Source organism: Heloderma suspectum, chromosome 15, assembly GCF_057233095.1.
Source record: "Heloderma suspectum isolate Gila_16-S chromosome 15, 16-S_ref, whole genome shotgun sequence".
NCBI lineage: Eukaryota > Metazoa > Chordata > Lepidosauria > Squamata > Helodermatidae > Heloderma > Heloderma suspectum.
The window spans coordinates 17923193-17937837 of record NC_139472.1 but is presented as its reverse complement, the minus strand read 5'-3'; the positions used below and the strand labels follow the sequence as shown (position 1 = coordinate 17937837).

Genomic DNA, 14645 nt, shown 5'->3' with positions numbered 1-14645 from the left:
GGCAGCCGTTGCTTGTGCACCAACGGGCGCTACACCTCCTTTCCGCGCCCTCCATCGCTCGTCGCTCCCTGCGTCTGCGCCAAGCGTCCAGCAAGCCCCCCTCCCGTACTTTCTCACTGCTAGGATCACTATCTATCTCAGGAATGCTGGCAGGAGGAATCTCTGCCAGCTGCTGTGCCTGTGAGGGATGAGCTGTCTCCTCTCCCACGGATTGCTGATCCTCCTCAGAGTCAGAACTGCTCTGGGGTTCTATCGGCTCAGTTTCCACCCTGACAGTCAGGACATAAAAGTCTCCATGAGTTTGGAGTCTATTCCCCCCATTTTTTGCAGTACATTGTTTCTTAAGGGGACATTCTCTTCGAACTTGTGCAATGTCCTTACCCCTGGGATTGTGGAGCGATCACGTAGAGCTCAGATTTGTACCCACAGAGATCCAAGTCCAGATGGCGATGTGCTCTTTCAATGCCTGCTTGCTAGATTTCATAGAACATTCATAATTTGGGCACCGTTATTTGAGATTTCTGGCAATGTGCATTATTGAGATAGCGCTGATATGTGCTTGTAACTGGCTATTTTGACAACACAGAGGACAGCAACAGGCTGGTTCCACATGGCAGTTTTGGAAAGCCAGTAATTTCTGGACAAAAACTCTCCTGACTCCCTTAGGAGGCCTATCTGCATGAGTGGGAGAGATTCCAAAGTGGCGGTTTCATCCTTTTTGATGGATGGATGGGAGTGGGGGCAGCCAGGCAGTGGGGAGGGGAGGTCAAGGGAACTGCCTGAAAGCAATAGCTTTGCATTAATGTAACTGTTTGCTGTATGGAAGGGCATAATTATCGAGGAACATTTTAAATGGGATTAGCAGTGCAAAATGCCTCACTTATCTAGAGCAAAAGAAGTGGAGATGGAACTTCTCAGCACCTCAAGACAAGGATGCTGGGAGGTGGCTGTCGGCAAGGTCAGCTCGCTGAAAAGTGGGAACTAGTGAACCGTTATTTTTGGAGGGTGCAATTAAACTAGTGGAACGTGAGCAAATTACTCTGGAAATCTTCAGGGAAGAACTGCAGCCAAGCAGTCCCCATGGAACAGATGGGCAGGGCTGCTGCAAAATGTTCGTAGCTAGCAGACATGTGAGGTTGCGTGTTGTCCTGAAATAAACCCTCGGATACTGCAGAAAGATAAGAGTGCTACTGTGGAATGGCTGCGACAAAAGACAGCCAAAGTCTTCTGGAATAATCCAGAAAGGTTCCTGATTATGGATACTAGCAGCAACTCAGCATATCTATACGTTAGCTATCCTGACAATTTCTCCCATCTGAACATACCTGGCCTTTATGATCAACTTTGTTGGCCCTTTTCCGGGTGTCCCTACCTGCTAAGGTGAGAGGGGCTGTCATAATGACAGAATTTCATCTTTGAAACATTTCCCAAAGGGATTTCAGAGGCGCCTTCATGATGAGCATTTAAGCACCAGGTCGAGACCTTATTTAACCAAGGCCATCTATTTCACTTATTTTTCTATACTGCTTTTATTGTTCGTTTTTTTGAAGTTGCTGATAAATCCGATTTTAAATCTGATAGATTTAATTTTGATCATGGTTGTTATTTTTAGTGACAAGTGCTTTTATTGGTCAATTGTTTACACATCAGTTCAGGTACTTTTTGAGGGTGAGGTAGAAAAGCAAAGCATAAATACTTGAAGTAAATAAGTAAGTTACATTAATTAAATGAATACAAATGTTAGGGAATGCACTGCTGGGTATCAATGCCAAATTCAAGAAAATCAAATTGTAGGGTGCAATCCTATGCAAGCTTTGACAAAAAGAAGTCCTGCAATTCCCAGCATGCCCCAGCCAGCATAGCATAGCTGGGAGTTGTAGGTCTTTTTGCTGTCTAAACAGGCATAGGATTGTGCCCCAAGTCGCTTTGGAAGTGAATGCTGACTGAGAAGTAAGGTCGAAATAAAACAGATCAGCTTTCTCCAATCTGGAGCCCTACAGATGTATTGGGACTACAATTCCAACCATCCCAAGCCATGGCTGTGGATGATGGAACTGCAGGCTTTTAAAAAGCCTCATTTGCAGCATGGAAGGAGGGGGGAATTTTTAAATCTCCCATTGGAGATAAGGGCAGGGGCTGGATGGGGACCATTTGTGGTCCAGGTTCTACATCCCTGGTTTACAATATCGGTTGAGTTATTTGGAGCATTTGATGCCCAGCTTGCAGGCTCCCAGAACGTGGGAGAGCAATTTCAAAACACAATAAATAATACACAGAATATAATGAACGGCTGAGGCAACAGTGTCGGACCACTGCCAGCCATGCTCACTGTGGAAATGCAGGAAGGGACTTTTGCCAACCTTTGGCTTACTTAGAAGATTAGCATTTCTTAGCCGTCAGGCATTATCTTGCGGGGGCAGCTCCCGCTGGTGGTGGTGCTGCTGAGATTACTGCCGAAAAGGCCAAATAGGGTTGCATGTCCCAAAACGTTCTAAGAAAGATTATCCTGGATCATGGCAATTTAAGCCTATCCAACTGCATGATTTCTTGGAACAAGGTAGTCTTGGGATGGCACTGGGTGTTAAATAGCAGCCCATCTAGTCTTGCATCCTGTTTCCAACAGTGGACAGATGGATGCCCCAGGAAGCCCACAAGTAAGGCAGGAAAGGCAACAGGCAGCTGAAGTTTCACACCAGCCGAAGTTGCTGCACATTTTCCAGGGCAGACCCCCATGAAGCCACTGGGGCAAGAGTGAGGTTTTTGTTTCTTCTGTGCTGGAAAGAAGAGGCTGGATGAGAGAAGCAGACCGCCAATCAAGAAGCTTGTTAGCTTCGGGGGCCTGTGCTGATTCTGCCTTGGGATTATTTATTTATTAACATTGATACACCGCTTTATCTGCTAAAAAGCCATCAAGGTGGTGTAAAACGATGTGCCTTGCCTGAGCGCTTTCTGCTGCAGCCTTAGAGCTCCTTTCCAAGCCATACGTTTGCAATTAAATGTATTTTCCACAGACAACACGGGCACAAATAGTGAACGACCCATGAAAAGTGGAAGGCTTTCAAAATAAGGCGAGACAGGCACCTCTCGGGGATGCTTTAGGCCGGGTTTGCGAGTTGCTAGCACAACTTTTCTAATGTAGCTGCCTCAGCCTAAACACACACACACACACACACACACAAAGACTGTATTGTCTACACCAGCCCTCCCCAACATGGGGACTACAACCCCCATCTTTCCTGACCCTTGGCCATTCTGCCAGGGACTGATGAGGATTGTAGTCCAAAACATCTGGAGGGCATCAGGTTGGAGAAAGGTGGTCTGCACTGACTTGCAGTGGCTCTCCAGGGCTTCAGACAGAAGACTTTCCCAGCCTTACCTGAAAATACTGGTGTGCAAAACAGGTACCCTACTGGTGAGCTACAGCCTTTTCTCAATGCGTGATTGCTTGGAGACAATTCTTGCTCATCACAGGCTACCTATCAGCTGGATCATCCCTCCCTGGGCGGGTGGGTGTCAGGATCCTGTCCGATCCAGGCCCTGAAGAAACCTCTTCAGGCTTGGAATCCACTGAAAACCCTGATGCCACAGAAGATCCAGAGAAACTGGCAGCAGACTAAAGGCACTCTGTGGATGCCTCTCTTCCCTGCCCCCCTGCCCCATTATTCCGAACTCTGCCTCAATCCTTGACTCACCTCCCTCATCCCCTGGGTCTCCCCAGTAAAGACAAAAGCAGGACCAGTAGTGAACTCGGAACTGACGGGGAAGCAGCTGTCTGGCTGACAGACGGCTCTATCACCAGGGGACTATTCAGGAGGAGGAAACAGACCCAGCTGTGAACAATGAACCAGCAAAGGACTTGGACGAAGAGGAGCTGGTGGGGTGCAGAGTAAGCACTTTGGACCTTGGCTGGGTTAACAGCTCCCTGCTAGGTGTGGGTCATGGACTGCGGGTTGGAGGAGAGAATCCATAGGTCCCTTCAACCTTTCTGGGCTGGTTCAAACAAGCATGCCCTTCATTATTTCTCTACTTGGCATGACTGGTAGCTGGAAGCTCTGACTGTAATTTTAAGTTGTCAGGAGTCTCATGATGCTAATCGCGGTTTCTCTCCACACTACCTCCCACGAAGGGGGGCCTAAAGACTCAGAGGACTGGGTTCCTGAAGAATCACGGGAGGCAATCAGTGAAGCAGTTGTCCTGTGAGAAACCTTCATGGAGGAGGAAACTCAGGGGCAGGAAGGCCTCCATTTTCTGCTCCATGATTCTAAAGTTGGAGCTCCTGATCAGACCGAGCTCGTCTCTCTCTTTACCCCCTCCCCAAAAAGACATCTGCTACAGCTGCAGAGGATGCTTAAGGATTTATACATAATTCTGTGCTGAGTCTTCAATACATTTCGAATAATCAAGATACAGTGCAGCAGATAAGAATGTCTTCTGTACAAATAAATATTTACATATCTATAAAACACAGCATGTTTTATAAAATATTGCAGCATTTCTCATATTTACAGCCTACTCCACTGGCCTCTGGCAAAATGGACAGCCTATGCAGAGGCACTGCAGTGTGCCTGATTCTTGCAGGCTTATACCGGCCTCTCAACTGTCTTCTGATTCGTGTGGAATGGTTTCTTTGGGGTTGCCGTCTGTGAAAGACAGAGAAGGGAAGATGTGTAACAAAATGTGCTACATAAGCAGCAGCCATGTAGATAGTGAAAAGCTCGGTAAACCAGTTTCCCCCCATCGGGTGCCTTCCAGATATGCTGGACTGCAGCTCCCAGCATGCCCAGCCAGCATGGCATTGAGTTGGGAAAAGCTGTCATGCAATGCTGGGAATGATGCGAGTTCAGTCCAGTATGTATGGAGGGCACCAGGTTATTGTAACCTAATGCTGGGCCAAACGTTTGACTTTTTGTTGGTTTTGATGGATGGCTGGGCAGAGGGGGAAGCGAAAGAAATGTGTGAAAGCACAGTTTGTTGTATGGAAGCTGGAACGGGAGGTGATTTGGGCCCGAAACTACTCAACCCTCTTTCCTCTTTCTTTGCTGCCGCTGCCTATTTTACAGTCCTGGAGGCAGCATTGCTCACAATGGCTTCCATCTCCCATTATTCCCCCCCACCCCCAGAAAACACCTTTTGCAAGACACTAGCACTGCATGGGGGGTTTCGGGAGGGGGGCTGAGCTACAGAGGAAGTAACTAATTATGTGGCACACATAAGAGGAGGGAACATGCAGGCCAGAGATTTCATGATGTAGTTATATCTGAACAAACCCAAGGAGAAACATTAGCAGTCTGCAGTCTACAAAAAAAATACATAGAACAATTCTTTGTGAAACTGCGGGTTTGTGCATGAGAAAAGGGTGGTGGTGGTGCGTACATCCACGGGGCTTTATTTATTACACTTTTAGACTGCCCAGTAACCAAAGTTCTCTGGCAGCGGTGCAAGTAAAGAGCTGGCTGTGCCACAGTGATGGCAACCTGATGTTCTGAAACCAGGCACTCCTTAGAAAGCAGAAGAAGGACTCGGGGAGACCAAAGAGTTTCCCCGTTAGTTTAGCAGACAACACAATGACCTGGAGCATCAGCAGTGGTTGCTGGCGGGCAGTACCAGAAGGGTGAGTACTCACGGCAGAAAGCTGGGGTGACTGAATGATGAAGAGGGACTGCTTTGAAAAGACCCAAATTTGGTTCAAATAAAGGAAGTCCCTGATAATTAGGACCTTCCCCTCCCCACTCCCAATATTTGCTCATCTTCATTTATAGCTCCTTGTACTAATGAGAATTTGCTACACTGAGTAGGCATTTTCCTACCTTCCTATCCTTGAATTTCAGAGTACAGGCATAACATGACGAAACCTCACTCCTCTTCTCCTCTAAATGATTCTAGGTGAGAACAGGAGGACAAATGGCAAATCTGTCTTTGGGCACTCTGGGACACAACACCCTCGACAGCTAAGACCCTTCCTTTACGCAGCGAGGTGCCTACCGCCTGGGCTGTTTCCCCCTCAGTCAATTCCATCCTTCGGAACCTGTGCCACGGCCACCCTGCTTAATTACTGCTTAATTAAGTTGTGTGCCTCCAATGCATCACAGACAGCACCACTGGGAAAGATCCCTGACTGAGCCAGCAGGCAGAGAAGCTGTCAGCCTAGCCCACATTCACCAGGAGGCAACTCATGTGCACGCATGATGCTCTGCTGACTTGATGCACACCGGTACTGATGCTGCCGCTGCATTTGTTTAGGTGGCAGTAAGCAGGTGGTGGCAAGGCACTGGGAGGAGAGAGCTCAGCTGTGTGTGCAGTGCAGTGCGGTCTACCCTGTGCTCCTTCGGCTAGCCTGCTGCCGGTGTGGTAGAGGACACCGTCCCATTGCCAGAGTTCAAATAAGATTCAGCTGCTGGTCTGGTTGGCTCCTGAACATGGAATGGGAACAGTAAAATGTCTTGCACTGGCCCTGACCATCTCTAAGCTGCACGCTGCCCCCGGGTGTCCTTGGATAACTCTCTGTCTTTTGAATAAACAGCTGCTAAGGCACTGCTTTTCTGCAATCAGCCGGAAGTGAAACAGAAACAGTGGCTCCACCTGGCACTTAATATAGCACTATATTATTTGGCAATGTTCATCCTTCTGGCCAAGATACTTCTATAATGTTTACTCAGAAGTTAGTTCCATTCAGCAAAATTCCCCCGCAACTTTAATTGGAAACTTTTTCTCCTTATGGATTTGAATTGCTTCCTGTTCAGTGCAACCAGGCATTACTGATTAATTGTCCCTTAATTAGTCAGTTCCTGTTCCTTGGGGGCAGCTTTGCCTACTGGTTTCCAATAGTCATTGGAAATTAGCACTAAAGAGGAAAAAGAGAGAGCAAACCAATAAAGCCCTCTCTGCAGAGAACAGGACTTGATTAGTTAAGCGGCCAATCATGACTAATGTCACAGTCAAGCTGAACAGAAAGCAATTACAGGGGAAGAAGCTTCTAATTAAAGACACAGTGGCTCTAAAGGGCCTCAGTAGCTCTTTGCCTATGTGGAATTTCAAACGCTTTTTTATTTTTTGGCCACAAATCAAGAAGGCAATATAGAGAATGCTGGAGTACAATGGGTTTGTCATGACATTGTCTGGATTCTCCACAAAAAGCGAGTGAATGATGGATGGTAATTTGAGATCAAGCAGAAATCAAAGAGGGGCAATTCTGGTGGTAGCTCAGTGGTAAGAGCAAGTGCTTTCCTTGTTGAAGGTCCCAGGCTCAATCCCAAGCATTTTTGGGTAGTCCTGGGGAAGACCCACCTTAAAGCGGCTGTGTAGACGGTACTACGCTGGATGTGCCAGTGGTCTCACTCTGTATAAGGGAACTTCCTATGTTCCTAAGGCATGCCAGTGAACATCAGAACATAAGAAGAGCCATGCTGGATTAGATCAAAGGTCTGTCTAGTCCAGCAGTGTGTTCCCACAGTGGCTAACTGGATGCTTGTGGGAAGCCCACAAGCAGGACATGAGTGCAATAGCACCTTCTTGCTCATGTTCCCCAGCAACTGCTATTGAGAGGGATACCGCCTCTGGTGACTGAGGTAAAATATAGCCATTCACAGCCTTACCCTCCCTGAGATAAGGGAAGGACTACCTACTGCATGGCCACGGGCACCAATGGGCTTAGCGGCCCTCGTCAGCACAGTTTTGCTTAGCTGATGGGTGCTCTGGAGATTGGGGACACCAGCCTGTGCCCCGCTGAGCTGGGTAATCAGAAGAATGATGCACTGTGTGACAGGGGGGAGCCTTTTGCGAACCCCACAGCCATGGCAGACAAGGGACCAGCAGGTTCCTCCTCTTCCCTGGACTAACTGCAGATACGTTGGCAGTACTGTGGAGAAGGGTCTCTCCACTGCTTTCTGGCGAACAAAAAGGAACAGGAGAGTCCAACAAGAGAAGAGAGGGGCCCGACTTGATTTGGGCCGAGCACCCTATGCGGACAAGACTCTCTCTGTCCCTCACGCATCTCCCCCTTCCTGCCAGGCCAGATGATTGCATCCTGCTGCCTTTTCCCACTAAGAATGTACTGAGATGGCTTCTTTCCCTGGGACTGTGATCGTCCTTCAAGATTTGGCCCGAAGGGAATGATATAACCCCCATCGCCAGCCATTTTTCCTTCCCATGGGATGAGCAAAACACAAGCACAGCAGCACTGGAGACCCTGCCGCGTGGATGCTGCTGCCAAGCAACACCTGCCAAAATGCTGAGGTTGCTAAATGGCTTTCAAATTTGCAGCGTAGCTGAGCAGAAATTTGGCAGCGGTGGATCTTGGCCAGTCTGCTTTATCTTGCCTCTCCATCTGCTCAAGGCAGCCCCTACCTTTTGCTGTTTAAAAGCCCTGTTCAGCCTCTTCTCCTGGGTCAGCTGTAATTTTGTCCTCTCCAGAGCTTCTTTCAGAAAAGCCTTCTCTTCAGCCTCTCGGTAGATCTTGTCAGATAATTTGGCCATCTCGGACCGGCAGGCTTGCAGAGTCTGTTTGTTGGCCCTATACGAGGTGAGAGAGTGTAACCAGAGTTGGTTTGTTGCAAACTATATTTTAAGACCGCAAAACCTTTCCCCTGACATTTGTGACAAACCAGCCTTGCAAGTAAGTACACGTATATTGTGGCACACAAATGGGCTGAAAAAAATAAGCTATGTGTAGAATTTTCAAAGGCTCTCCTGCCCGATTACCTACAGGCTTTCATTACTTGCCCACAGGTGATTACTAGGCATATGGCTATTTACAAGCTGGTCATAAACAGCAAACTCTGGATGGGGAAGGGCCTGCCAGTCAAACAGCATGGAGGATGTTGTTCTTTCATACCACATCAAAGGGCCTTTGAAATTCCAGACATCTTCCTCTCCCATTCACAATGAGACAACCAGTAACGAAGAGAAAAGAAGCCTCACTTAGGAAGCCTGGCTTTATGTCCCTTTGACATCCAACACAGGTCTCGCAAGGGCCTCTAATCATATCGGTGTCAGAGACTGGGTTTGGACAATCAGCGGGGCAAACGTTTCCCTCGCCTGGCTAATCCTGTGCCGGGATTACCATAATTACCCGCATTGCGGGTTGCTGCGTCATCTGAACCTGGTGCGTGGTGTGGGTAAAGTGACTTTTCACCCATCCTACAACCCATGGCTTGCAGTAGGGGTGGCAGGGTGGGTGAAAAGTCACTACGCCCGCGCTGCATTTGGATGACATGGCAACCTGTCGTCCAAATGCACGGGAGCAAAGCACAGGTAATCCCGGTCATGTGATCGGCACGCACAGGGGAAACAACCGACACTGCATTGTTTCCTCCGCTGATTGTCTGAACACCCCCGCAGTCTCCTTCCTATGCCCACCAGCCCCCTCTTTATAGGCTTCTCCTGCTTTGATCCCCTCCAGCTTTCAGTAGCCATCATAGCTAACTCTGTCCACTTGAGACTGCTGTGCTAGAAGCTGGAATCCAACCAGCGTCTTCCCAGGGCTCTTGTTTCCTCTCTCCGACCCCCCCCCCCCCGACTATACTGTGGGAGGCCTCTCGTCCTGTTCTGCTCTAAAATGGCTCCATGTAGCTATTCCTATTAATCTTTGATCAGGGTAAAATATGCAAGCACCACGTCACTGCAGTAGAAGATAGTTTGCTGCATTGTCACAAACTTTATTTAAGGCCAACACTTTCAGAATAACGATGTTGTTCCTGAGGAAGTGCAATCTCGTTTACCAACTGTTCTTTGGCATCCGCAGGTTTGTAGAAATGGAACAGGCAAGGCTGATCCAACTCACATCATAAGAACATAAGAAGAGCCCTGCTGGATCAGGCCAAGGGTCTATCTAGTCCAGCATTCCATTCACACAGTGGCCCACCAGATGCCCACGGGAAGCCCACAAGCAGGACATGAGTGCAACAGCACTTTCCTGCCCATGTTCCCCAGCCACTGGTGTAGACAGGCATACTGCCTCTGATACTGGAGGTAGCACACAGCCATCAGGAATAGTAGCCACGGATAGCCTTCTTCTCCAGGAACTTCTCTAATCCCCTCTTAAAGCCATCCAAATTGGTGGCCATCGCTACATCTTGTGGTAGTCAATTCCTTAGTTTAACTATGTGCTGTGTGAATAAGTTCTTCCTTTTATCTGTCCTGAATATCCCACCAATCAGCTTCATGGTATGACTCCAGCTTTCAGTACTGAGAGAGGGAGAAATGTCTCCCTATCTACTTCCTCCATGCCATACATAATTTTGTACACCTCACTTGCCTTTTCTCTATGCTGAACAGTCCCAGACAGTTTACACTTTCCTCATAGGGGAGTTGCTCCAGCCCCCTGATCATTTTAAAAGCCCCTTTCTTCACTTTTCCAAACACTACAATATCTTTTTTTAGGTGCGGTGACCAGAACTGTACACAGTATTCTATGCGTGGATACACAATAGCTTTATGTAAGGGCAGCATGATATTAGCAGTTGTATTTTTGATTCCTTTCTTTAATTATGCCTAACATGGAATTTGCCTTTTTCACAGCGGCTGCACACTGGTTCAACATTTTCATCAAGCTGTCCACCACAATCCCAAGATCTCTTTCTTGGTCAGCCACCTCTAGCTCAGATCCCATTTGCTTATATGTGAAGCTGATATTTTTTGCCCCAATGTGCAACACTTTACACTTCCTTACATTGAATCGCATTTGCCATTTGGATGCCGATTCTCCCAGTTTGGAGGGATCCTTTTGGAGGTCTTCACAGTCCCTTTCTGTTTTAACCACCCTCATTAATTTGGTGTCATCCTCAAACTTGGCCACCTCACTGCTTACTCCTGATTCCAGATCATTTATGAACAGGTTGAAAAGCATTGGTCCTAATACAAATCCCTGTGGGACCCCACTGTTTACTTCCCTCCACTGGGAGAATTTACCATGTATTCCTACTCTCTGCTTTCCGTTCTTTAACCAGTTATTGAACCATAAGAAGACCTGTCCTCTTATTTCATTACTGCTTAATTAGCTCAGGAGTCTTTGGTGAGGGACTTCGCCAAAAGCTTTTTGGAGGTCCAAGTAAACAATGCCTACCGGATCACCTCTGCCCACAGGCTTAATGACACTGAAACTCCAAAAGGTTAGTGAGACAGGACTTACCTTAGCAGAAACCACGTTGATTCTTTTTCAGCAGGGTTTGTCCTTCTATATGCTTACTAATTTGATCTAATAATGCTTTCAACCAATTTACCTGGAATGGACGTTAAACTAACTGGCCTGTCCTGGCTTTCCCCTGGATCCCTTTTTAAAAATGGGTGTTACGTTGCTCATTCTCCAGTCCTCTGGTACAGTGGCTGATCTTAGGGACATGTCACATATTTTTGTTAGATCATCAGCAATTTCACATTTGAGTTCTTTAAGAATTCTAGGATGGATACCATCTTGGATCGGTGACTAACTTTCAATTTGTCAATAAGGTTGAGAACTTCATCTTTTGTCACCACTATTTGCCTCAGTTCCTCAAACTCACTTCCTGAAAACATCAGTTCAGACACAGGGATCTGTCCTCCGCTGTCTGCAGTGAAGACTCTGAAAGCAGCCCTTGGTGCTGGCCAAATTGCTTGCGTGTCTCCCCTGGCTGGGGAGGGCGGGAGCTGGATTTGTACCTGAAATGCCCGATGTCTCTCTCGTATTCTTTCAGGAGTGACTCTTTCCTTTCGAGCTGGTTCTTTAGCTTGGTAATCTTGTCGAAAAGCAGCTCAAGGTCCTTCTGTCGCAGCATCCCAACCTTTTCCCTTTCATCCTGGGGAAGGTGCTTGACTGTCTGCATACCCACCAGCTCCTTCACATTCATCAGGCTGGCAAGATCCTGAATCAAGCTGAGGTACTGGGGAAAGAACAGGGAGCAAACTATTGGCATGAAGGGCTGTAATGGCCCCAGGTCTGTAACCAAGTCACCTGTAGTTTTAGAGGGGCCTAGAGATCCATAATGCTTTGCTTTGGTTCATTATTAAGTGCAATTTCCTTGCTAGTGGGCCTCTTGGCTGGTAAGATGAGTCAAAGGTCGATATCTTTTATCGCTGCCTCAGCACATTCCATGCTAACAAGCTACCATTTATCTTATCAGGGCCTAGGAAGCACCTGAGAAGTGAGGCTCTGTTTACAGGTGCCTGTGCTGGGAAAGTTTTGACTGTTTTCCTCCTGACCAAGCACTGTTAGTCTATGCTGGGAAAGTTGCAGATGAATGCTAATTAACGCTTGCTGCTGCCATGCTGCCTCACTGCTAACATGTATGGTATAAGACCTATTGTACCCCTTGGCTCTGGGTTTAGAGAAGCTGTCTGATCCAACCATCAGCACTTACAGCCTGTGTACTGTAAGCGCTCAATAAAGTCTCCTTGTAAGCAAACCTGGAACTGGCCGATCACTATCTCAGCACCTCCAAACCTTAGCAGCCCACGGCCGGGGCACACAAGGGCCTACTTGTGAAAACTCCACCTTCTCAGCCCATCACCTGGTTTTATTTTGTGCTGCTGCTGGAGCTGGAGTGCTAAACCAACAGAGCCTTGTATTTAAGCACAAGCTTGGTGCAGGACTTCCATGCAGGCCAGGGAACAGGCTGGCAGATGAGGGAGGGAGCACCCCATGCCTCCTCTACATCCAGCACAGAAACCAAGCAGCCCCCTCCTCTGCACCCAGGATGAAATGCAGCTCTCTGTTGCTCCTTGGCTAGTAATTTTTTTCTGCAGGCTAGTAACATTTGTGGGGTTTATTAACAAGGCTGAGTGAACAAACAATAAGGTGTTCGTGAACTGATCATTCAAATCTCCTGAATTTAGTATGTCAAGACGAAAAAGGAAACAACATGACAGCCACACATGTTCAGGGCCAACTGACACGTCACATTTTCAGTTTACTTCTCCATCGCTTATTTTTATTCTGACAACTCCACAAATTGGCTTGCAGCAAAACAGCAGTATGAAAACGTGTGAAGTGCAACATGCAATGTTCCACAAGAAGACACAGCAGCCAGGGACGCTTTCTGGCCCCTATGTTAGCCCTACCGGTCCAGGATTCTCTCCCTTCAAGGAACTGGGTGACAAAGGTGTGACATGTTTGGATATGGGAACAACGTTTGGGAGCACTCCTGCAATTCAGATACCAAACATGGGAGGAGATTATCTTTGAGCTGCACCACTAAATGAGGAATGGGCCTTGACTGCTTCCGCCAAATGAGGAATGGGTCTTGACTGCTTCCATCATCAGCAATTGAGTTATTTATTATTTAATTTATTAAATGCCTCATAAAATAGATTTCTCTAGGCATTTTATAATTTAAAACATGATAATAACGATACAAATACAATCCTAATGAAAACAGTCAGCAATATAAGTTGCAGCCTTCACTGAACGTCCACATTAGGGATGCTTGAGGAATTTGATCTCTGCAAAGGCCAATATGCACTGACCCAATCTGAATCTCCCAGACTAATATGCTGATGGGACTGAAAGTTATCCACTCTTTTCACGCTTCCCAGATGTTCCAACACAGTTCTTGGCTCCAAACCCCCACCAGAATACATTACAAATGTGTATTTTCAGAGAAAATAAGTTTTAAAGTATGTAAAATGGGGGTTTCCATGTAGATTTGAAAAATATATATATATGCAGAAAGAGATGCAGAAATGGGATGGAACAGATTTATGGGTGAACGTACATGAAATTGACACGGACTGAAAAAAGACTGCTTTTCTCAGCCCTAGTCCACATGCACAGGTGAAGGTCAACAACCTCAGTGCTACATGGACATGTAAACCAGGGCTGGCGCCAGCATCTGCCACCCTTGGGCAACTGCTGAGGCCCATGCGTCCGGCAGGGCCCACCCATCCCTTTTCCCCAGTCACGGGGTTACCTGGTGGCAGCAGCTGGCCCCGGGCCTGCCTGCCTGCCATTTAGAATTTCCCAGAATGAACGAAGCAAAGCTACTTCAGGGCACTGGGGGGAATTTGAAATGGCGGGTGGCTTGCTGCAGACAGTGGTGTTGCTACCTGCTGGCAAGCCTGCCACCATTACCGGTAAATCTACTCCCCCTCCTCCCTTCACAGAGGCCATTCCATCTGATACCTGTGAGCAGCAAAGGAAGGAGAAGCCAGCCAGGAGAACTGTCAACATGCCCTTTTCCCACATGCTATACACACTCCTCTCTACCCCTTATTCCGTGCGGCCACGTCTTTAAATTTAGACTGTACGCCTGAGGGACTGTCACGCTACTCATGTTTGTAAGGCACTCTGGGCCTTCTCTGGCTAAAGGATGGCGTATAAATGTTGCAAATAAATAAGTGTGTGTGGGAGGCACTGATGCAGCCCTGCTTTGACTTGGAGACGGCCCTGATGTAAACACATGGTGATAATTACTGTACTTGCTGGTGTAAAAGGGAAGCACGTCTCTGCCCGCTGCCCTGCTTCAGGCTCAGATCAGGGGAAGCCTGTGTGCAGTGAAGTGCTCCCCAACATAAACTCTACTCCCCCACATCCAAGTACATTAACACATTCCTTATTTCCATACCATGTTCTCACTGAGGTCTAAAGCATCAGCCATTTCCAGCTTTGCAGTCCTCTCTATAGTCACGTTGGGATCTATGCTGTGAACACCACTGTGAAGCTTAAATAAAAGGAAATA

General features: G+C 47.5%; 1 protein-coding gene across 1 annotated transcript in view; it reads right to left on the bottom strand.

Annotated features, from left to right (window-relative positions):
- Positions 1-4337: 4337 nt before the first annotated feature.
- The window catches only part of FHAD1 (forkhead associated phosphopeptide binding domain 1), a 70213-nt gene continuing 59905 nt past the window's right edge, over positions 4338-14645 (bottom strand). Inside the window, exons 27-31 of the mRNA XM_084822268.1 lie at positions 14532-14627; positions 11632-11852; positions 8344-8509; positions 5808-5879; positions 4338-4640 (exon numbers count right to left, since the gene is read on the bottom strand). Of these exons, the coding sequence (XP_084678394.1) occupies positions 4581-4640; positions 5808-5879; positions 8344-8509; positions 11632-11852; positions 14532-14627 (615 nt within the window). The 3' untranslated portion in view covers positions 4338-4580. The remainder of the gene's footprint in view (positions 4641-5807; positions 5880-8343; positions 8510-11631; positions 11853-14531; positions 14628-14645) is intronic.